Here is a 24,790-nt window from a genome sequence, read left to right as displayed (position 1 = left end):
AGTCAATATTCAAAGTATGTGGTTTTGTTATTAAAATATGATTCAATGTGAAAACTCAAATATAATAAAAGTGTAACTATATTAAAATATGATTACTTAAGTAAAAAAATTTAATACAAAAAACGAAACAAATATAATATTATGTAAGTATTTTATTTGTAAAATAAATGTAACTATAAACAATAAAATTACTTTTATTTACGACTTGAAGAAAAGGATAATATCCAAGTTCGGTTCAATTTACCTATGTATAAAAAAAAATATAGTTATTTTTTTAAACTTTTCTCAAAACGCTCAAAACGATCCATAATCCGTTCCACTTGGGTTTGTATCACTGACGCTCACATGCTAGTGGAACGGGAAAAACTACGGTCTTAAGCGTGAGTGTTACTAACGTCATCTGGAACGCGGGGGATGAAGATTGTAATATAGAATTGTTTTCCCGCCATAATATACTCGGCACTGGCCATGGTTATTTAACCGAAGTGCCATAATAAGAAATTGTTTGACATAATTTGACATTAGACATTTCTGATACATTTGACAGATGAATAAAAAAATTAGGAGAAGAAGGGGAGGATCACCGTTTTTTCGTATTTCGGCTGTAAAATCTAAAAGAACTTGAATTTGCATCTTCTGAAAAGTTATTATCGTGAGCTATTGTAACGATAACATTCGATTGAGCGACCAAGACAAAAGTAAAATATATTTCAAACAAAGTTCACACTATTCGCAACAATGACGGGTGACATAGATAGATGGATAGAAATCGCGAAAAAGTGTAAATATCTCCCTGAAGATGATTTACGGGAGCTGTGTAATATCGTTTGTGACTTGCTGCTGGAGGAGCCCAATGTGCAGCCAGTACAGACGCCGGTGACGGTCTGCGGCGACATACATGGACAGGTAACATTTATATCTTTTTCATCAACATTTTATATTTCGAAGCTGTCGCCCGCAGCTCCGAATGTGCTAATTGTAATATACTTCCAATTACTTTTGATAAAAAGGAAAGTAGATTATACTGCATTAGAATCTGTACGGCACAAGACTTGCTAAAAATGTTTCTGCCTAGCCAATAAACATACAAACTCTATGTTATGAACTGGACTCAAAAGTTCAATGAACTGTATCTCCAAAAGAAAGGCAAAATAATGTAATTTTTATTTGCAAATAAAATAAAAAAAAGGTTTTGCGTGTGAAAAATATTTCATTTCATTACCTAAAATTGCTTACTATTTGATAAAAAGTGAAATATCAAGTATGATAACAAGAAGCCAGTAAATGTGGTCAGTGCATACAATAATTAACTGAGTGATGAGTTTGGTGAATACAATTTGTTATGTGTTGGAATCAGACATAAATAGGAATTGTGTAAAGTTCATAAACAATCTTTATTTAATTATTTTTCAGTTTTATGACTTAGAAGAATTATTCCACATTGGAGGACAAGTACCTGACACAAAATATATTTTCATGGGTGACTACGTAGATAGAGGGTATTATAGTCTTGAAACTTTGACTCTCCTCATGGCACTAAAAGCAAGATATCCTGACAGGTAAAAATTCTTTAAGGCTATTTTTGCCTTAATTTTTATTAAAAACAAACTTTGTTTGGTCAAAAGTTTGATCATATTTTAATTCTTACTTATATTTGTTTTTAGGATAGTTTTGTTACGAGGAAATCATGAGACATGCCAAACAACAAAAGTATATGGGTTCTATGATGAATGCCTCAACAAATATGGTAATGCTAATGCGTGGAAAGATTGCTGCAAAGTATTTGACATGCTGACCGTTGCTGCTGTAAGTGTTAATACAAACAATCACAATTTACATAATTATTATTTAAAACACATGATATAAGAATTATTTATGGTAAAGCAAATTTTATCAATTTTTTTTAAAGACTTAGTTTACTAATCCTACAATTTTTTTTTACAGTTAATAGATGAAACCGTTTTGTGCGTTCATGGTGGCTTATCTCCGGATATATCAATGGTTGATCAAATACGCTGTATTGATAGAAACCAGCAAATACCTCATAAAGGTGCTTTCTGTGATCTTCTGTGGTCGGACCCTGCAGATGTTAAAATGTGGTAAGTTACAAATTCCACCAAGTAATAAAAAATAAAAGGCTACCACAATAAATAGTCATGTACATTATTTGGCAGTTTTGCAGACTCTATCTGGATCAAATGAAAAGAAAATAAACATTTTAATATTAAAATACATAAATAATTACTGTTTTTTTTTGCAGGAAAGTCAGTCCAAGAGGTGCTGGATGGCTGTTTGGTAGTTATGTAACAGAACTATTTATGATCTATAACAATTTAAACCTAATATGCAGAGCACATCAGCTTGTAAATGAAGGTAAGTGGAACAATTAAAAAATCTAGCTTATACAATATGATTGCCCAAGGCTAGACGATCATAATGTTATGTCTTTATGTTGTTTTTTGTCTAATCTTTTTTTTTTTTCAGGTTATAAATACATGTTCGACGAAAGGCTCGTGACGGTCTGGTCCGCGCCTAATTATTGCTATAGGTGTGGGAACGTCGCTTCAATATTAGAATTCAAGACAGTGAATGAACGAAATCCTAAAATATTTAATGCGGTGCCCGACAGTGATAGAACAGTTCCATCCCAGTATAAAACCCCGTATTTCCTATAATCGTCTAAGTGTACAGCTTAATATTGTAACTAGTATTCCACTCTTGTAAGATAACATTTTGTATATTAAATTGTTCTATTTACTTTTTTGTTGTTTTATTTTGGTGTGGGTGTTAATAAGAAAATACAGTTAAAAAAGCAGCTTATTTGCAGTTGCAAAATCCTGTTTTGTAAAAAATTTAGATTTTTGCCAGTCGTATACTACGATTTCATATTATAGTAGTTCAACGGAAGTCAATTACAGAGCTGTCAGTCAAGTATATGGAATAAAATTACCCGCTCAAATAAAAATCTACTACTAATTTTCGCAAGATACTAGGATCTCATACATACAAAATTAGAGTTATATTTTTTTTCTTTATAGAGAAAAACGTTATAGAAAATATGAAGTTATGGTAAAGACTAAAGATAAAAGTAAAACGAAACATATTCTTAATACTTTATTGCGATGTGAGTCGCATTTACAAAAAGTTTTCTGTATTAAAATTTGCATAAATTTATACTGGAAGAAAAATTTACAACCGAAAATTATTTAATCCCTATTGTAATCGAAAGTATAGTCAAAATATGATTGATCAAAACTCTGTACACGCACGTAACCATCTTCGCCACCTGATGCGTAACTTTTTCCGTCGGGGTGGAATGCCAAACTGTTGATAGGTCCAAAATGACCCTTGACTCGTCCAAACTCCTCTTCGAAGACAAGGTGGAAGAATCTAGCATCGAATTTGCCCTGTCTGGTGGACGTGGTTGTCACCTCCATAGCATCTTGACCTCCACCGAGTACGACATGGTCCAAAATAGGACTGAGAGCGGCAGAATTCACTGGACGTTCAGTTTTATATTCCTTGAGGAGCTCCAGGGAACTGGTATCAAATAATTTGGCAGTTTGGTCCTTGGAGGCAGTTACAAACATGGTACCATCACGAGACAGCTGCATGTCGTTGATCTGGTGTGTGTGCTCCTTGACTGAATGCACTTTCTTGCCAGTCTAAAGAAAACAAGTATAATATAAAATTAAAAATATAAAAACAAATGATACTGTAACTTATATATTATGTAAAATTTCCTAAAATGTACCATGAAAGAAATTGTTTCATAGCAAGTTGAGATCTACGTCAGTAACCCGACCAGGGGGCAATTCAATTAAATTAAATTCAAAAAAATTCGACGCAACGTTGTGGTTGCGATGTGGTCGGCATCACACAAGCGGTCGATAACAACTGCAATATGTGGTACATGTGAACAGTCCAATTCATTTACAATACGAAATATACGCCCGACCATGTGGTGAGGTTGTGGTTGTTGTGTGGTTGTGGTACGTGTCCAACCCAACAACACGTACCACAACCACTTAGGTAATCTATACTATAAATGCGATGAGATAATATTATAAATGCGAAAGTATCTCTGTCTGTCTGTCTGTCTCGCTTTCACGCCAAAACTACCGAACTGATTGTTATGAAATTTTGTACACAGATAGTCTAAAGCCTGAGAAAAGACATAGGCTAGCTTTTTAACTGGAAAAATGGGTAAATTCGTTCAAATTACTTAAGTTAAAAAACTCACATCAACCATGTTGATGTGAGTTTTTCGATTCTTTCGATTGTTATACACGTTATTAATTAATAACTCACCTACCAACTTAGATATCAGAAACAACAGCGCCAAAACTACTGAACCGATTGTAATGAAATTTTCTACACAGATAGTCTAAAGCCTGAGAAAGGACATAGGCTACTTTTTTATTGGAAAAAGGGGTTGTAAGGGGGTGTATGCGTAAATTTGTTCAAATTAAGTTAGTTCCAAAACTCATAACAGATGGCGCCAAAAGTCGTTTAGATCGCGCTATCGCTTGCTCATATGTATTTCTATAAGAGGTGGTACCATGTAGGGCTCAATTTTTCGATTCCTTTGATTGTTATACACTATATCTATATCAAATAACTCACCTACCAACATAGATATCAGAAACAACAGCATACCAATAATAAATACTAAATAGTTTATGGGTAAAGCTAAAGTTGTGTAATGCAGCTAAGTTGTGTAAAGCTAAATAAGCGCCTTTAAAATTTGGTATAAAAAAAGTTTAATTTAAAAAAAAAAAAAAAAAAAAATATATATATATATATATATATACAGGGTGTCAAAAGACCGCTTCCGATAACTTCGTGGGGTTATTATAGGGCATGAGATATATCCATTGGTGCAAGAAATTTTCATGTAATCGCCAGTTTTTAAAATAGTCAAAATTTTCAACACGCAATGTATAATGCGTGCAGTTAATGAGCGATAATATCGCCCGCCGCCAATGAATGAAACCCCGGGCCGAGCCGGCCCCCCCGCGCCGCCCGCGCCGAATACCGCGCGCGCGGCTCTGCGCTAGTCATGAGTTAAGACAAAACAGCTGATCGTGGTGTGCCCTATACCCTAGCCCGTAGGTAGTGAATAAACCACCAATATTGTAATGATTATTAAATTACAATAGTTTTCACGATTTAACAAAATGTTACAATTTATTAATTACCGTTTCTCAGGTTTTTACTCAAAAATACTCAGTTTTTACTTCCGGCCAAAAAGGAAAAGAAATCATAATTCACATCCGATCATCATCCGATTTACACATCTGTAAAAATACATACACAGTTACCTACTGCACCTATTAATACCTATCAATGGAAAACATACGTGATAACATGTTCACTGACCTGTGATCAGCTGTCTGCTTTTATGAAATGCAGTTCGAACTGTGCTCCATGATCCATCTAACTCGATGTAGATTGCAGAGTTATTCAACACTTAACAAAAGTAATTACAGGAGACATTCCAATTCTTTAAACACTTTTTATTGCACTGTTTAAACCGCACTATCGTCTATCGACGACGATGTTCACCTGTTCCTTAAAGCATCGCACATTCATCGGACGTATCTTGTCACGGCCCGTTATTAATTACAAACATAAAAAAAAATAGTTAACAATACACAAAACAAGCAATAATATGACAACATCTAAACGTAAAATTACAAAACTTAAACAAAAACGTCACAGTACCTACACCAGCACGGCGCGTGTTAGACAGCCGACTGAACAAAATTGAAGAAAAAACTTTGTAAAATAATAGGGATGTATCCCTGTGCAATGTGAATATTTTGAGTAATCGATAATTTTTTTATCGATAAATCGTATTAATTGTTTTACATACGAGTACGTATTGATTACTGTCAAACTAAAAATAAACAAATATCTACTCAATATTAAGAAAAGCGACAATAATTAAAAGTTATTTAATTAATTAGGTATTAAAGTATTTTAGACGCGCATAACGCGTACCACGGTATAACAATCACTTTATCACGATAATGTAGGTATCGAATTTAAAAAATGAGATGAGATCTACTAAATAATAGTTATAATTTTTATTATTTAATGGTAATTTAAATATCGACTAAATAGTATTGAATTTATAGGGTACAACACTTAGATTGTCCTTGAAATGGATTAGCGACACGTGCGTCGGCACCTGCAGAGCGGCGCGCTTTGTCGGCGCCGCGATCAAAGCAAGCCGCCGCCGTTCGGTGTCTTTTGACTACTTCCGAAAGTCGATACACGACGAACATTATTTCAAAAATTAAAATAGATTTTTTAATTTAGTAGCCATTTGAGCATTGAGGTAATAGGTTGTTAGAGTTGTTAGGAGATAAGTTTGATTTTTTAACAATTACTTCAAGTATCAAAACGTGGTAGTATTGTGTAAAGTGTTAATAATTGATTATTATTTCAGTTGTAATAAAATACTTTGTGGTGTGATACATTTCGTTAACGAGAAGTTTTTTTGACGTTCTTGGTGGTGACTGGTCTTATTGCTTGGTGTTAAGGACTATTTTCAAAATGCATAAAGAAGTAAGAACACTTGAACTCAACATTTTTCACGTAAGTTAATTGCCAGTTTTATGTATGAGGTTTTTTCGTGTATCATCTGTTATTTCGATTGATAAGTGACGATTGCGGATAAACAGTTCATCCGCATAGGTTTCGTTACTTACGATGAACTTTTTAACGAGTCTAATAATCTTAGAAGTTTGCCATACTGTCGTAAGTTGTTACACATGCACAGACAGTTACTTACATTTTTCTACATGAGCTACCATTAAACTCTTAAGAGGATTCCACACCGCCCTTTTTTCCATACAACCGTTGTCCCCTGTTTCCTCCCTGGATAATGCTAGTAGAGTTATAATTTTTTTCCTGAATATCTACGGCCACTAATACAATGTCCCTATGTTTTCTTTTTTTTCATAATTTAATTATTAAATAAGATATGAACGTTCAAAAACCCAAAAAAATGGCCAGATTTTCCACTGTGTTCAAACGTCCAGAAAACAGATTTGGCTAGATTATACAAAAAAAGCAAAATATAGGAACACAGCTCAAGCCTTTTTTTAATCTTTAATGAAAAAAGTACTTAAATCGGTTAAGTTTTGGAGAAGGAATCAGGGGACAACGAATCGTTGATTTTCTGGATTTTCTGCAGTTGTCTCTATTGCGTTCTGCGGTATAGGCTTGAGGTAAGGGAGACAGCTATAGATATTACACGTACTTTTTTTTCATTTCTCTAGCCCCTGTTGTATCCTCTTAACACTGCAAGTAGCTTAGATGAGAGGTCAGAGGTCAGAGTTCTAAGTTCCACGTCATGGTGACCTTCATGGGTTTGAAATTGAAAAGACATACATTAGGGTTTCTGTGTGTTCTGTCGTAAGTCGTAACTCGTAGTGTATCGTCATTCGTCGCATACGACCTTTCGACTTAGCGTGCGTAGGGCGGAGCTAACAGCTGATTAACGCGGTCAACGTTCTCGGGTTTGTACCTACTCGGAACACGAGAACGTTGACCGCGCGCTTGCAAATGCTTATTGGGGTAAAAATAATAAAATTTAAAAAAATATTTTAAAATATTTTTCTATGTGGTTTATTATCATGTTTAAAGGGTTTTAATTATAAAAAAATAAAGAATAAAAAATTTAAAAAATTAAAAAAAAATTAAAAAAAAAATACATATTCGTAATCAGAAAATGTAGTATAATCATACCCCAAAGTTATCGGAAGTGGTCTTATTACACCCTGTATATATATATATATATATATATATATATATATATATATATATATATATATATATATATATATTACGTGCACACTACACGGCTGTTTTGGGTATTTTGATTAAAGGAGTGAGCACACTGAGGGCCGTGCCGGGGCTCAGAGTGCTCACTCCTTTAAGGGGTACCAGGGTTTTAACAAGCTTTTGACACCCATTTTGTTGACACCGCGTGCTACAAACTGAAGTTCACGCGGACGAAGTCGCGGGCAACAGCTAGTTAATATTAAGGAGGAAATTAATTCGTTTAACCCATCAAGCCCTAAGCGGCAGCCAGCTGCCCCATAAAAAATCTATTGTGTCTACAATACCCATGATGGAGGTGTTAAGTAAGAATTATACACACCCTCAAATCCCACTGTATGAGATCTCCAGCTTCATGGCCTGTGATGATAGTTTCATCCAGCGTTCCCCAAACCATGGAGGTTACTTTTGAGTCTGTGATCTCCCATTTTAATATTGGAGCTTGGGTGGAAATTGAGTCATCAATTGTCCTTGTGTCAACAATGAAAACCTGTAATAAAAATAAGTATATAAGTAACTAGAAAGGATGTCTAAAATTTTAAAATGAGAAATTGAATAATATAATGCTCATTATAAATATTTCTTTTTGTGCAAAAATGTCAAGATTTGTACTGAATAAGCGTCATTTGCGGGAATTATTACTTCACTTCTTTAATTTGAAGAAAACTGCAGCTGAGGCCCATCAATTACTTGTAGGAGCTTATGGTGAAGCTACTTAGAGCGAGAGAAGTTGTCGTGAGTGGTTTCAAAAATTTAAAAACTGTGATCGTTTGAAATCGTTGGGAATGATTCAAAAACAAGGAAATTTTGTTCCACATGAACTGAAGCTGAGAGATGTTGAACACCGGGTTTTGCACATGTAAAATTCTTCTTGCCAGGCATCAGACAGGCAAACAAAATAATTTTATACATCGTATAGTTACTGGTGATGAAAAGTGGATTCACTTCAATAACTCAAAGAAGAGAAAATCATAGGGACCACCTTTAGCAATTCCTCTCAATCAATTCAGCAAATGAATTGTCAAAACTGTCAAACAGACAAATGTCAAATTAGTACGAATTACTACAAAGCAGAGTGAACATTTTGCAATTTTAAGAAAATGAATCTTATTACGATTCATATTATGATTCTACAAAGCGACCATTTTAGTGTCCGCCATTTGTTTTAAGTTTCCGCCATTCCTTTTTTTGTAAAGAATGGCGGAAACTTATTTGTACATTTTAAAATATTTACCTCACACGGATGACCCATGGCTTTGTCTGTGGTGTAAGCAGCTTGATTAGCACTGAAGCTGAAGTTACATGTTCTCACTGATGAGTTGGTTTTAATTGTGGCTATGTTTTTACCAGTCTCTAAGTCCCATAGTCTGAAAAATAAAATTTATAATATTAGGCATGCCATGCTCATAAAAGATTAACACTTGTCATTGCAAATACAAGAATATAAGTTATAGTCTGTTATGTTGTATACTTTATCAGTTAGTTCATTTAGATTTTAGATTCTTGAGAACATAATGTAATGCATGAATTGTACACATACCGTACATACTTTGTACACAAACAAAACACCTTTTTACCAATGCATACCTGCAAGAACTGTCACCTCCTCCGGTGATGAGGTTAATGGTCTGCCAGTCCACGTCCAGGCACCAGACGACGCCACCATGGCCATTAAACGTACCCAGACGCTCTCCATTCAGTGACCACCACACGTTAGGCCTGGCATCCTTAGCTGCTGAAAACAGCAAGTCCCCCTCACGATTGTATTTAATCTGTGTAATAGCACGCTCGTGCCCTTGTAACATAAGCGGTTTCTGAAAATGAGATGGCAAATGCGTCAGTCATTTGTTAGGAGGTACTAACCTGTAACTAAGCAAAACAGTTTAGTCTAGTATCACTATTAACTTTCACAAGTACAATGTAATGTATGAATTATAATTCATATTACCATTTTTGTGCTGTAGTTTTAATAATTTTTAACAAATTTTAGAAAACAATTTACAGCCGTGTGACATGTGGCGGAGCAAAGAACTTGTCAAATTGACGTTTAGTTTTTTTTACGTACACACGCGCATTAAGATCTACTATGATTCAGCCTTGATAAAAATAATATTAAAATATTCTACGAATAATAAAATATTCAGTAAATTAATATTGCTAATAGTTGAAAAAATTTATGTAAATCATAAAAATGTTAAAATTTAATTTAACCCTTATGTGTCGTGGGGTAAATGTATACCCCACTCCACAGTGTACGGAGGAGACGAAAAGTCGGAAATTTTCTATTTTCTTCATTTTTTTTGTGTGTATAGAATGCTTGTATATTTTTAATTTATCAATATTTCCGATTGCGCATTTTGTTTGGGTTTGGATAAAAAAAAAAACTAAATGAAAATTATTTTATTGTAGGACTGTAGGTAAAAAATCGACACATCGGATCAGGAAAAAAGCTTGAAATATACCTTATTTAATAGGCTTTCAGGTGGAATACAAAATTTTATTTATTATGTAAAAGTCTTGGAGAAATATGGATTTTTCCCTTCCGGGCCGCAAAAAAACGCTAAATTTTGGTAGCTCGCAGCATCAAAACTATTGCGAATTGACACGCGGGTGTTCTACTCTCGCATTCATTTTACTAATGCCTATTTAAAATTGAAGAAAATAGAAAATTTCCGATTTTTCGTCTCCTCCGTACACTGTGCACTCGCATAAAATCTGCAATGATTTTTTAGGGTAGTGTACTCATAGTAGGTGAAAAATCATCCGTTTAAGAGCTGTGCAGACCTATGGGGTAAGTTTTTACCCCATGGTGTTTAATACGTAGGTATGTAGTTTTTTTACTTTCCTAAAAATTCGTTTTTTCTATATTTTTATAATTGAGGCCATAATATGAGTATTTTTTTATCTAGTTCAAATTAGTTGCTAACCGGCATATATCTAGCTTGTGCTTATTTCTAGTATTCCTACAGTGAATGTCACTTTTAACTTTAAATTTACTTATATTTTTTCTAACATAATATATAACATTATCCAAAATGTATTGAGAAGCAACAGTTAGAATACTAATTTCTTTGAATTTATCTCTCAGAGATTCTAAAGCAGACATTTTATACGTACGTATGACAAATAGAAGTAAAAGTATGACAAATAGAAGAATTAAATAGAATTGAGTGTTTCTTATGTGTGGAAGAAATGTTTTTCTTTTGAGAAAATTTTGCAACATTTTTGTTTCAGAAAAGTAGTTAACATTTTTTCTGTATACATATTTCATTACAAGACTTATAATTGAATTTTTATTAGTTATCCTGCATTAACCTACTCAAATATATTTAAGAAAGTCAGCTATACCGTTCTTACTGTTTTATTTAATAATTTTGTAGAAGAGTGATTACAAGCCAAATGTAAAAAAAGGTTAAAAGTTACTTCTTTCCACAATTGGAATTATAAAGACATTTTCTTAAACAAATATTGTTTTTTTTTTTTTTTTTTTTAAGATTTATATGATGTGCTTGTTTAGAATGTAAATTATTCATAAATATAGTAATTTTCTAACCATCACGTCATTTTTTCAAGTTTTTATGTGGGGTAAAATTATACCCCACGGTGTTAGTTGTGTAACAAAAAATCACCATGTTAGTTGAGGGTTAAGTATTCTTACCGTATCATCGTGATTCGTGACCTGGTGGATGAGCACAGGGCCGTAGCTAGGGGGGGGGCATAGTGGGGCAATGCCCTACCTTAAAATCACAATGCCCTACCTTAAAAATACCAATAATTGGCCAAGTGCGAGTCGGACCCGCGCACGAAGGGTTATACCGCGCACGTACCGTTATAGAGCAAAAATAGTATGGGACCTACCTACCTACCTAACCCTTAAATTTTTTTTTTAACTTTTATTATTATTTATTAAATTACATATATTATTAAGGCCTTTGTGAAAATTTCAAGTGCCTACCTGTTGTGATCATTGATAGTTAAGCAAAAAATGTTAGAAAAATCACGTTTGTTGTATGGGAGCCCTCCTTAAATATTTAATTTATTTTGTTTTTAGTATTTGTTGTTATAGCGGCAACAGAAATACATAATCTGTGAAAATCCCGTTTTTACCCTTTGGGTACGGAACCCTTAAAAGGAAGACCTAAAGGACTTGCATTACAGGTATTAGACAACAGAAATATACTTTATTCTTATATAAACTATACATTATATAGTTAAGATTTTTATTATACCTTTAAAAACTTTTTGTTCCGTTGGCAGGATTCGAACCCGCGTCCCCCGGATTAAGCTGCCACACGCCCAACCATTGGGCCACAGAGGTCGTCGATAATAATTCTTTGTTCTGTGTATAGATGACATTTGAATCACGATTACATGAAGCGATGCGTCCATTTAATTATAATCTTAATGAAAAAAAAAGATGTAGTACTGCAGTGTGCGAGTCCACGTTTTCAACTTTAACTGCAATTAATAGGCCTCAAAGACTGTCAATGGGTCACGAAAGAATGGCTGGTATGGTATTTCTGGCCTTTGAAAAAAAAAGAACAAAAAAAGTTGATCTGAACGAAGTTCTTCGTATTTTTAATAATATGGCGAATCGTAGAATTCAGCTGTTTTAAATATTTTATGTTATTTTATTATTAATTATTATTTTAATAAGTTTGCAGAAACAATAATAATCTAAATATATTTTTAGTCGTATCTATTGACTCGTATCACCCAACCCAACAATTAATTATTATTTCCTCACTCTCACTCACACGTGGATCGCTACATCCAGAAGTTTAACCATATTTTTCGCTTGTTCTTCGTAATTGAGGATTTAATAATATGTAGTTCTTAGATATAGTGCTCATGCTTTGTCACAGAATTTTTTTAAGTATCTAAGAATAACTATTGAATGAATTGAATACATCATTGACCTAGAGATAAATCAAAACAACAATTTATACTAAAAACAAAATAAAATCAATATTTAAGGATTCGTGTTTTTTGGCCTTTTTTGCTGCATATTGATATTAATGGCAACAGTAGGCACTGGACATTTTTGCGAAATCACTTAATTAATTATTAATAATACAATTAAAATAACATTTATATTTAAAGGGGGCTCAATTACAAAAAACACAATTTTGGCCTATTTTTTATCTATAACGGTACGAAACCCTTCGTGCACGAATCCGACTCGCACTTGACCGATTTTTTTTGCTTCCGCCCTACCTGTAACCGACGCTGCCCTACCTCAAATTTGACTCTAGCTACAGCCCTGGATGAGCAACGTCTCAAATTCGTTTGCTTTGCGCATTTTTGTGATTTGTGAAGTCGTGAAACCCGGTGAACTAAATTTATTCTATACTTATACAAAAATATTTTTACTAGCTGTTGCCCGCGACTTCGTCCGCGTCAATATAGTATAATAACAAAGATGGATAGTCCGCAAATAGATATTATGAAAAAAGTTAAATATAACCTCCTCCTTTTTGGAAGTCGGTTAAAAAGTAACCTAAGTTACACCTTACTGCATCAGCTATCTACCAAAAACAGTCCTGGCAAAATAGTTCCAGCTGTTTCAGAGATTAGCCGGAACAAACAGACAGACAGACAGACAAAATTGTAAAAATGTTGTTTTGGTGTATGTATCGTATATAGATATTATGCATGTAGTAAAAACGGCTCTTTCAATATTACAAACAGACACTCCAATTTTATTTATTTGTACAGATTTCCACATGTAAGTAAATAAAACATTTTCAAGAAATGTTAATTTTTAATATTACCAAAATCGATTAAGTCTAGGGATGTGCTGTGTGTCAAATTTTGTCGATAACAATTTTTTGTTCGTCATATTTTGTAAACTATACTTTACTTTTGATAGCAAATAAAATTATACTTAAGTATTTTATGAGTTAGGTAGGTATCCATAGTCCAATAATATTATAAATACGAAGGTGTCTGTTTGAGACTGTTTGCTGCACTTTTAGGCTTTACCTAGTACCTGAACCAATTTTGATAAAATTAGTATTTATTACCAGGAAAGGACGGATTTTTTGAAGAAAAATATATTATTATGAAAACTTGGAATTATTAATAGTAACGTAAGTAAAATGTATACTTAGTCATAAATTATTGATAAAAATATGAATAATCGGGTTGAATTAAAATTGAAAATACATAAAATTTCACATACATTTTATTTTCTTAAGTTATTAACCATTGATTTCCAAGAGTACAACTAAAAAACAAATTAAAGTACAAACACGTTATGCATCGCTAACTTAACACAACTGTAGGTAACTTCTCTTGGCAAACCAGTACAAGATCGATTGACTAACAACACTCGGCGCAAAACTCGAACGAGACAAAAGACAAAACCACAATTTAACGGGATTCTTGATCAAATTCAACAAGGGCCTAGTCCGTCTAAACGCGTTACAGCAATCAGAAACTAATGTGAACAGCTAGTGAACATAGAAATCCTATGGCATTGTAATACTTAAACGTATCCTATTTCTGAAAGCGATATAAGTCTTGAAATTGAGCGAACCCAACTAAATATTTTAGTGACATACGGCACACTCAAACATCCTAGTGGCTTACTCCTGATTTGATCTCGATTCGAAATTATAGTTGTTTTTTAAAATACATACTTAATTAATCTTGACGAAAAAATTCAAGCGAATTGAAATCAAATCTTTATCGAAACAATATTATTATTATGTACCCAGTGTGAATTTTAGAAGTTAAAAGTTTGCTATCTTAAATATACCTAGGTACGCCGTACGTACTTACTGTTATCAGTATAAAACACATTAAAACGTACATAAATTTATATTTCACTGGTAAAACTCACAAAAGGCTTCTATGTATGGAAAATGGTATTAATATCCGTTCAGAAAATATTTAAAAGTATGTACATGAAATTTACAAAGAATATTTTATCAATATTGATTTTTGGATAATTATGTAAATTATTTACCTGTATAATCAAATTAAGACGTTATTAATAATGTGGGTAGAGGCACTTTATGTGAGACTGCGTGGTGTGGCTGTGACTTTTTACACTTTACATATTTTATTTACAACGCCAGAATTAGCAAGAAAAGCGAAACGTGTTTGTAAATCCGCAACAAAAACACTGTTTGAGTCAAACATATAACCAGAAGTATAGATATCTAATATAGATATTAAATGTATATTTATATACTTAGAATTCAATAACCATCTGTGACATGAACTTACAACAAACTCATCAACATTTCCAAATATATAATATTCTCTATGGCTTTACACGCGTTATCGATAACTATTTTATTACAACACTAATGTACAGTAACCCTTCTCACCCAAGTACAGGGAACACTAATTTTTACACAACAAACCTTACACTATTGATGTGAAAATATTTTGTCATTATCTTAGATATCAGTTACTTATGGACTGTAAAAGAAAGTGTGAAATGCATTAAGTTTTTGTTATAACCTTATAAATAACTATATTATAAACATCATTTATATTATTATAATATAATTTTTATCAGTCGAAATATTTTGCAATACACATACACTACAACGGACACCTATAGTTTAAATCGAAAATTGACCAAACATAAATGTGTATTTGCATTGCCGTTTAAGCTACCATGTAGTATAAGTCATTTATTGATAGACTCTACTAACACCTACTTTAAGTTCGTTTGAATGTTGTAGCTGATCTAGGAGAGATCGCGGGACGTACTACGTGGAATTTAGACGGGTACAACTGAAGCAAATTTAGTGAAGCCCGACACTGTCGATTACGGGTATCGATAGTTTGCAAATAGAGTCGAAAGTTTTAGGAGAGCAACGAAAAGCAAGATGACTATTTTACATGTCATTACCTTTTATCTACAAATTATTATTGTATAGCCTCTGAAGGCTTTTCGTGTACTATACTAATTAGGTACTCGCCAGTAATGCGCCAATTTCATATTTACTTCTAACAATACTATCTTTTGTACAACGCCAATAACTCTTACAATTAAATACATCTCTATCCTCCATCGTTAGTTTGTCCTTACCGTACGCTACGCTATTAACAAAATAAGTGTCAATATTACTTACAAATTACCTTTAACATACTAGTAGAACGATGCAAGATCGTAATTGCAGTCCAACCTACAATTTCGGTCATTATACGTTTTAAAATCTATAAAGGCATCTTTACCTCAGACTTTAGATTAACACCAATTAGTGTTTGTATCGACTAATATTATATTCAATAATTTAAATTAGATATTTAAGAATAAATAAATATGCAGCTATCCAATTGTCATTATCTTTCGCCATCCTGGCGCCAATGAAGAAGGATAAAAGCGAGAGCCTTTTAAAACGCATAGTCCGAGAATAAGTATTAGGAACGCGAAGTGTTTTTAAATTTTCCTAATTTTCAATTATCACATTTAACTAATAATTTCATCATTAACTTATCGATATAAAAACAAAATAATTGAAATCTATTTAGGCATTTAATGGCAGTATCGAAATTGAATTTATTCATACTAATTAAAATATACAAAATATTATAACTACACTTAACTAATGGTAACACAAGAGGAACGGACGCGCATCGCTTTTTCAGGTAACAGATGGCATTTGCGTACTATTCTGACAAAGAGAGTTTATCACCTACTTATAAAAGTAAATATGAAGAGGTTTCATAATTCGGTCTCAGTAAAGATTGATGTTCATTAAATAAATAAGTTGGAAAAAAAGATTTCAACTCGTTTGAATTAAGGAAAATTATGTGAAAATGAACATTAAAAATTGTCTCTGAAATGATTCAGTGCTCATAAATCGTAAGATACAAAACTAAACGTTATATCAAAATTTTACGGAAATTAATAAATATTTTTCATGTGTAATACGTATTATATCACAAATTACCCTTTACTTAATGTATCACTAGATAAATATGTAAGAAGATCATAAAGAGTAATAATATTTGATGAAACTAAAATATAAATAGACTAAAAGTGGCCTATTTAGTTGCAGTCTCTTATAGATAGTTCAGTTATAACGCCAAAGTTCAAAGTCAGTTATAATTTACGCGAATATTTATAACACATTCGTCATAGTTTTGAAGCTGATATAAAATTGTAAATCGAACTCAAAAATTACGAGCTGGCATGCTACTTTGATAAAACAATCGATAAATTGATGTGAGTAAAATCCGTCCCTAGTAACGGTAGCACGTTCTTTGGCTCGTCAATGTTTTTTTTAAGTATTCTTACATTAACGTTTTAGATGAATTAATACCTAAAACCTAAGTCCTTAGAACGAACTTTTTGGTTGTTATTACTTAAATTTAGTGGCGTACATTGCCCATACTTATTCTATTGGTAACTGTTCACCGTTGTTGGAACGTTTAATACATTACATTAACGAGTAATAAGACTGGTATCAAATATGCACAAGTTATTATAACACTGATTATGTTAGTGAAATTTAGAAATTATTGTTATGATTGTAAATGAGAATAAATAATGATTAAAACCTTTTTAACGTAAATCGTATACAGAATAATATAGTTGATCGTTTACTACTTTATTAAAAATGGTTAAGCATTAAGATTTAAGAATATTATAGTAATGGTAACTTGTCTCGAAACGTTATATTTTTTACACCTGGCTGTGTTTTTTTAGGAAATAATTTATCGATAAAAATTTATTGAACATGTGGACATCACTAGCAAGATATTGAAGATACTTACTGATATTTTTAAATTTAACTTTAGATATAAAACTTAAGTGTACCACAACTACAATATTATATTTAGTATGAAGATATTATTTATGTGAAGATAAAAAAGGTAAGTAAGTAAAATTTTTATGGCTGGTGAATTTGAAATTGGAGATGAAATTTTATTTTGAAAAGAATAATTGGTAAGTATAAAAATAGTACTTTGATTAAGTGCATGCAATAGGTTAGGATTTTATGAATGTTACTATAAAACTATGAATATTTATAAATTTATGAGTTATTTAAAATTATTGAGACTATTATAGCTAAAGTCAGTTTCGAGCAGTTGATAAATTGGCTCCTCAAATCATAATCTCCTTGTTTTAGCTAGACAAGGATACAAAATGAATTGACAACCAAAAAAGCAACCTTTTCAAAAATCAAACCAATGATGCTGCGACTTCTAAATAAAGCCTAGTCGTCATGACTGCCTTTAACGGACTTCCAAAGTGGAGAGTATTCTTTAACCCTCTCTATGAGCCTATCGGCCGTTCCCGTTTTTTGCAACCAATGATATTCTACTTATACAGATCTGTTACGTCCATACTATTTTCCGGCTTAAATCTCTTCCGAACAATTTTCAAATTCAAAATTGCAAACATTGACAAATTTGACAGATAAGTGAAACAAAAGATACGAAAAACCATTTACATAAAAGAGACAGTTCTATTTTTAAACGTCGAATCGTATCGCTGTCTCTTTTTTCGCCTGAGCTATGACGAAAATTAGATTTTTTCCAGATTGTTCGAAAAAATAATTTAAAATGTAAATAATCGAGGTCTTTATTGCAATCAAGACATGTGGTAAGAGATTCCATGTGTTTTGTTTTCTTTTGAGTCATAATTGGTACATTTTCGAAACGTGCACGACGTCATCTTCAATTTATTTAGGTAAGACAAGACGCGGCACGTTCGTGACTGCGCTGGATGCAGACTAAACAACAGACGACCCAATTGGGCCATATTTGAATCTTCACAACGCGCGCGGTAGTAACATATCTGCTTTGAGTTTTTCATCATTGTTTGCAACAAAAAACGGCCACGCAGTCTTTTACTCGTATATTTTAAATGATAAATGATCAAATGAAATCTTACAGTGCCTTAAATAATATCATGATGATATTGAGCAGAATTGAACACATTCAAGGAAGCAAAGTAACAACTAAACTACCTGTAGCACCGCATCGCCATAAAAATATCATGCACAGCCCTCGAAACGGAGTTTTTAACTGATGAAGGATGTTCTGGGTGTTTTCGAATTTTGAAAAGGAACTCAATAAAAAAATAAAACGTCAAAATTATGACATTTACATTTTTTAAATTGTGTTTTAAAAGTTGAAAAAAAACGTCAAAATGATGACCTTGAAGTATTAACCAAAATCAAACCCTTGTGAATGAAATTTGTATGACAATAATTATAGTGCTACACCTACATGGGCATAGGACGAGTTTTTATTTTCGTGTTCGATTACGGTTACAAACCATTTAAAGCTTTTGGTAATATCCACCTGGTCATTTGAGACGGTTTCTGGCACGAGACAATGCTGTCACTAGAATGAATAGAGATTCCTCTAGAGTCTAGTAGCCTCATTTATTTGACATCTTTAATAAAACTCAGATGGCGCCACAATGATGTTAGTGAGTGGGGGCCCTTTACAATGCAGGCAGTTACTAAGGTTGGCGATATGCGATAATTCTCTACAAAATATATTTCCGTACAGCTTCAAAAAGCGTCTCCATGGTAGTAGGCCAAACACTGGAACATTCGATTAAAAACTTGCACTAAGCGTCCGAAGTGATCGCACAAATTGCAAATTATTGACAATAGAAATGCAAAAGTTGTGACTACAGATTGTGGCGTCGCGCGCCTGTGGGAGACTGGGGTAAGACGGGACACCTTAGTTACCGAGCATTTAATAACTCTACAAGTTTTATGCTCTGAACCTAATGTGTCCCAACTTACCGCGCCCTCCCCTATATGTTAGCATAAAAACAGTATAGTATACAAGCAGTCTTGGTAAACACTGAGAATAGGTACTTAGTGCTACTTATAACGAGTCGTAAAATAAGAAATCCTCCGTAATACGCCAGCGGCCCTGGTTTACGTAAGTCTACACAAAAAAATGCAAACTAAAATAGCAATATTTCATTTACAAGAAACGTCTCATAACAACGAGCTTACACTATACATTAAACCTATATGTACAGAAATAATATATTATGCGATTTCCGATTGACAAAATTTAAATAGTAACGTAACTATATTTAACACTATATAAACTACGTATAAAACACGCATTCGAGTCCCTATTGCCTACGGATTAAGAGCTATTTATTTATAAATCAGTCTGTCGATTGGGACGTTATATTTCAACTAAACATAGCACACATCACTATCCTTGCACGCACTCAAGAGTCAGTCCGAGATCCGACAGCGTCAGTTCCGATGCTTATTGTCGTTGCCTAGCGTTGGGCGAGTGAACACAGCGTGGTGTGGCGTGTGACGACGACACGTGTGGCGCGAGGGGCGCGTGTGGTGGGGGCGGGTGTTCCGTACATCGCGAACTAGACGCCCTGCTGCGCCATGTACTATCTGATCTCCGCGGAGTTCAGTACGAAGGGCACGTAGAACATCTTGCTCTCCAGCAGCAGGTTCGCCGCAGCTTGGATCTGGAAGTTGTATTAAACAAATGAATACTCCTTTAGTATCCCTTAGAACTTTACACAGGGTGTAACAAAACTAAGTGATAATACTTTAGGGTGTGTATGTGTCACTATACAGAGTTTACTGTGAAAGAAGCAGCGCTGAAAGAGCAACTTTTTTTAAAACATTTGTATGGGAAAATTCATGACGCTGGGGCGCTTGCCCGTACGATTTATGAATCACCACAAAATTGGTACTGCTACTTTCAGTGAATAAATCCCTCACTCACAGTCGACAGTCAGTGAGGGACTTATAAATCAGTTTTATTACTACTAATGTATATTTTGATATAAAAAAAACATACATTTTTAAGGTTAATAAATTACAATAGTTGTGAACTATATTTCAATATAACCAAGCTTTATGCATTGTATCTAACTTAAAAACCTTATTTTAAATGATAAAGTGAACGGGCCCTGAGATGTCCTTAAGATAAGACTAAATGTCACCGCTTTAACGGACATATACGGAGTACCACAACCACGGACACTTTACAAGTTTACACAATAACACGAGTACAAAGCTGAAGGGGAAAGGAAGTCTGGAGTCGATTTAATAATAAGACTACTGGCGCCTCTGGTGGCCGTTTGGTGAACTAGTCGTGTATCATGTATTTGAAAAAAAAAACTTGTCAAAATTACTGGACGTTGATCCGTTGAGCGGGACTCGGGAGTAAGGCAATTTTACAAAATTCAAAGCATAATAGCTCTTTAGCCAGAAGAGACATTATAATGCTCTGAGTCATAATATTTATTATGTGTCCCAAGTGATTGGCCATTATACCCCACTTTCCCCTACACGGTTTTTTTTTAATTTCTACTTTAAAAGATAATGTTTAAGTTTTAACCAATAATTACCTCTGGTATCCTCGCAAACAGTTCCTGTAATCTTCCCGGGTGATGTGGCGCGGCGTGCTCCAAGTAGCTGCGCAGCACTTGCACATACCTATCTTGAATACTCTCTAGCTCGACTTCTAGAAAGAAGGAAACTTCAAGTTAAATTCTTCAATTAATGGTTACTCTTAAAAAAAAAACAATTTCAAAAAAAGAATATTCGGAATTTTAATTTTTCTATCAAGTCTACAGTTGTATCTATCCGCCGCTAGATGGCGCCGCGCGGTACTCAACGGCGGCACAACGCGCGGCGTGACGTCACGCGCTCAGTAGGTCACTCCGATAGCGGGGCAACGACCGCAGCTAGCCGTTGACCTCCGAGCTCGCTCGTGTCCTTACCCGCTATACCCGTCTCGCTCTCGCCGCGCGCCGTATCAAACATTTTACGTGTAATACTATCGTGGTTTTTATTAGCTTTACATAAACCTTCGTTATTGTTAGCTGCTATTGATTATATCGTTAAAATCATCATCAGTAATTTGCCGCTCGAATTATATTCGCCAACTACATTAAAATATTGCACACCATTTAATTACTTTAATGTAAAAACTACCATTTTAAAACGTATACAAGTTACAAAGACAAACCACGTGTGCATATTACATAAGCCCGCTTGAGAACTAACAGTTTTTTCGCCGCGAGCAAAAGAGAAAGTCGTTTCCGCCTGCCGAGAGTGAAATGCTGTGCCGTTACTGACGTAACTATTGTGCGCCATAATAAATCGTCCGAGTCTTTGCCCATTGTGACCATGACAATTGACATCTCATTACTTTTCAAGCGGTTTCCATTCGCTCGAGTAACCGCGTTGAAAAAAAAAATCATTTTAATGCAAAAAATGTAAATGTGAAACAAAAAATTACCTTTTTTGTAAAATTTATAATTATTATTCCATTATTCTACTACCTAATTTTATTAATAAGTCTTATGTTTCGATGTTCCGACTGTTTTTGGACATTACTATTATAGCTATTAAAGATCACTTCTAATTTAACAGCACATGCGGCACTCATGGCCCTTGTATGTGTTGCTCACCCACACAGACGCACAGACACACAGACACACACAAACCCGGTCGACGCGGAACGGTTGCTTGCGCAAGAGCTTTCCATTTCACTATAGCTTCGTGCTACGATAGCACTTATTTTATTCGAACTTTCGATTTTGTAGACACAACTCACAAGTTATCTACTTTGGTATTACTTGAAAAAGCATTAGAGTTAAGAAAATTATAAATATTTTGTACTAAGTATTTTTTATGTCGAGATTTCAATATTCTAAATTAATAGTGTTAAAAATATGTAGAGATCTTGACACAAAGGCTTATTAGGGTTATTCAAGTATTCATTGCTTTGAAAGTTGAAATTAAAAGGCTAAAATATAAATAGGAAGCTTGAACATTTTAAAATAGAAAAAAAAACGAAGCTGCTCTATGACTCTATCTCTGCGCTATTTATGCAACACGTTGCACGCATTTCTACTAAACATTGTTATTGTGTGTTCGGTGAAAATATTTGTGTGTGTGTGTGTGTATGTGTGTGTGTGTGTATGTGTGTGTGTGACCCACTTAGTTTGATAACGTAGATGTTTTCTTGAGACGCACAAAACGACAAGGCCCCGAGCGTTTAGAACGTTGCAATTTATTTTTGGGTTGGACTTGTATATTCTTTTCTGAAACTCATCTTTTTTTAAATACAGTTTTTTTTACTAGTATTTGTATTATCGAGAATGTAATTGAAGGTTCGTCAAGCCCGTGGCTTTTCCGACGTATGAAACAAAGATGGCAACAATCAATAATTGAATGAAGCTAAAAAAAGAGAGACTTTTAATAAGTTGTATATTAATTAAATAATTTTGATATTATTCAATGTTTTTAGTTTATTATTTTATTTTATGTACATCTAAAAAGAGTAAGGCGTAATAATTAACCAGCATAAAGAGAACTGTATAAAACAGTGAAAACAAATTAAAAGTAAACAGTAGTATACGCGACGCTTACTACAGTACATAACAACAGTAGTATACGCGACGTGTACTAGTACATAACAACTACATACACAGTATACTACATAGTACATATACAGTACAAGACAGTGGCTGACGTCACTTAGGTCTAGCGCCGACCTACATCAACACGAGGCGATGCACCCCTCAGCTATAAGTGGACTGCTCTAACACGTCGATATTCGCTCTAAAATAGGCGCATTCTTGAACGCGAAATTGCCTGATGGTAAGCGATTGATGCTGACCATATCAGACTACCTATCCGATTTCGGTGCCAAATAGCAAGCTATAGTATGGTGCCCAGATATGTGTGCAATACAAGGATACTTCTTAAACTGACTTTTTACATGCCATTACGTCACACAAATCTTATAACTTGCGCTACACATAAAGTCTGAGATCTATGAAAAAACTCTTATAGCTGCTGTTTTTATTTTATCAGGAGGAAATGCCATGATGCCAGCTGGCACTTTAACCCGTCCATCGTAGGTATCGCAGACACAATAGATTTTCAATTGCTATGCGACAGCCGGCTGCCGCTTGGGGCTTGATAGGATAAGAACTTGACTTGTTAACCTCACAGACACCTATATTAAGTTTAATAAATCGAAACCGTGTTCTTATTTTCTCAAGATATAAATAAAACTGTGACACTAAAAAAGGGCCCTATTCCGTTTTGATGGGGATAAAACCACGACAATAAAAAAAGTCACCCACCTTGGTTAAGCAGTATGTACACCTTCAGACACACGTATTCCTCCATCCTGAGCTGGATACGGCGAAAGACGCAGGTGATCTGCGTCATCTTCTCCACCACCAGCCCCACGTCCAGCCGCAGCTGTTCCAGGGTTATCGGCCGCCCCATCAGCGACGTCAGACAGTTCTGGAGGGTCCGTAGGTTGGCGTTTACCTGAAAATTGGGACGTGTGAAAGAGGGTAGCGATAAAGAAGATCTTTAAGCTTCCTTACCAGCAGGCTTATAATGGTCACTATAGAAACGGTTTCTCTCTACGGAAGAATAGACAAAGTGATAGAAAAAGGAAATCCGCCATTTTGTTACTAAAATTTGTCAGTATGTCCATTCTTTCCCGTTTCTAATACCGTCATGCTAAGCCTGCAGGAACGATGATAAATTTTGACGTATTGAAAAAAATAAAAAGCAAACAATGTATCTAATTAATAAGTTATTTCTTTGTTCTTTCTTTTTTCTGTCTATTATTTTTACTGTTGTAGTCATAATTATTTATTGTTTATCCCTGCATGTTATGTTGTGAAGTCACTCTTTGGCCCCTGCAGAATACCAGTGCAGCAAGCTTGCTTGCTGCGTATAGCTGAGCTGGGGCCAATTTTTGACATCACATAACATATACCTATAATTATAATTGTACATAGCTTAAGTCCTTTTTACTTTTTATTTTCTATTCTTCTATTCTGTATATGTTGTGTGTTGGAAAAAATAAACGTATTCTATTCTATTCTAATTTTATATAACTAAACTTCCTTTTGAGGAAGCTATCTAGATTCCTCAACTTTAAATGCTAAGTAAAGATAATAAAATTGTACAGA

At 34.0% G+C, this 24,790-nt stretch overlaps 3 protein-coding genes across 5 annotated transcripts in view; 1 reads left to right on the top strand and 2 right to left on the bottom strand.

The window, feature by feature from the left end:
• The first annotated feature begins 559 nt into the window (after positions 1-559).
• Positions 560-24,401, top strand: LOC121729900 (serine/threonine-protein phosphatase 6 catalytic subunit). 2 transcript variants are annotated; one of them, XM_042118593.1, is made up of 7 exons: positions 560-906; positions 1,414-1,559; positions 1,665-1,806; positions 1,945-2,099; positions 2,261-2,373; positions 2,485-2,700; positions 24,381-24,401. In XM_042118593.1, the coding sequence occupies exons 1-6, from the start codon at positions 739-741 to the stop codon at positions 2,673-2,675; spliced, it is 915 nt and encodes a 304-aa protein (XP_041974527.1). In that variant the 5' UTR covers positions 560-738; the 3' UTR covers positions 2,676-2,700; positions 24,381-24,401. The 2 variants fall into 2 exon arrangements, with proteins under 2 accessions (XP_041974527.1, XP_041974526.1); XM_042118592.1 differs by lacking the exon at positions 24,381-24,401 and having other exon boundaries at positions 2,485-2,757.
• On the bottom strand, positions 3,102-9,903 carry LOC121729899 (eukaryotic translation initiation factor 3 subunit I). Its single transcript, XM_042118591.1, has 5 exons — positions 9,803-9,903; positions 9,442-9,668; positions 9,089-9,221; positions 8,177-8,344; positions 3,102-3,665 (listed from the first exon to the last, which is right to left on the bottom strand). Exons 1-5 carry the CDS (start codon positions 9,803-9,805, stop codon positions 3,207-3,209), a joined length of 990 nt encoding a protein of 329 aa, XP_041974525.1. The 5' UTR covers positions 9,806-9,903; the 3' UTR covers positions 3,102-3,206.
• Positions 18,963-24,790, bottom strand: part of LOC121729896 (hormone receptor 4) — a 53,369-nt gene continuing 47,541 nt past the window's right edge. For both annotated transcript variants that reach the window (XM_042118584.1, XM_042118585.1), the window contains exons 6-8: positions 23,942-24,134; positions 21,188-21,303; positions 18,963-20,296 (exon numbers count right to left, since the gene is read on the bottom strand). In XM_042118584.1, the coding sequence (XP_041974518.1) occupies positions 20,216-20,296; positions 21,188-21,303; positions 23,942-24,134 (390 nt within the window). In that variant the 3' untranslated portion in view covers positions 18,963-20,215. The remainder of the gene's footprint in view (positions 20,297-21,187; positions 21,304-23,941; positions 24,135-24,790) is intronic.

This window comes from Aricia agestis, chromosome 8, assembly GCF_905147365.1.
Source record: "Aricia agestis chromosome 8, ilAriAges1.1, whole genome shotgun sequence".
Lineage (NCBI taxonomy): Eukaryota > Metazoa > Arthropoda > Insecta > Lepidoptera > Lycaenidae > Aricia > Aricia agestis.
This window is presented reverse-complemented; position numbering and strand designations above follow the sequence as displayed.

Coding starts and splice junctions, on each gene's coding strand:
- LOC121729900 (XM_042118593.1), top strand. CDS start 739: ATGACGGGTGACATAGATAGATGGATAGAAATCGCGAAAAAGTGTAAA. Junction 1,560..1,664: donor AAAGCAAGATATCCTGACAG/GTAAAAATTCTT, acceptor ATTTGTTTTTAG/GATAGTTTTGTTACGAGGAA. Junction 2,374..2,484: donor ACATCAGCTTGTAAATGAAG/GTAAGTGGAACA, acceptor TTTTTTTTTCAG/GTTATAAATACATGTTCGAC.
- LOC121729899 (XM_042118591.1), bottom strand. Junction 8,345..9,088: donor CCATGGGTCATCCGTGTGAG/GTAAATATTTTA, acceptor TTTTTATTACAG/GTTTTCATTGTTGACACAAG. Junction 3,666..8,176: donor TCATACAGTGGGATTTGAGG/GTGTGTATAATT, acceptor TGTTTTCTTTAG/ACTGGCAAGAAAGTGCATTC.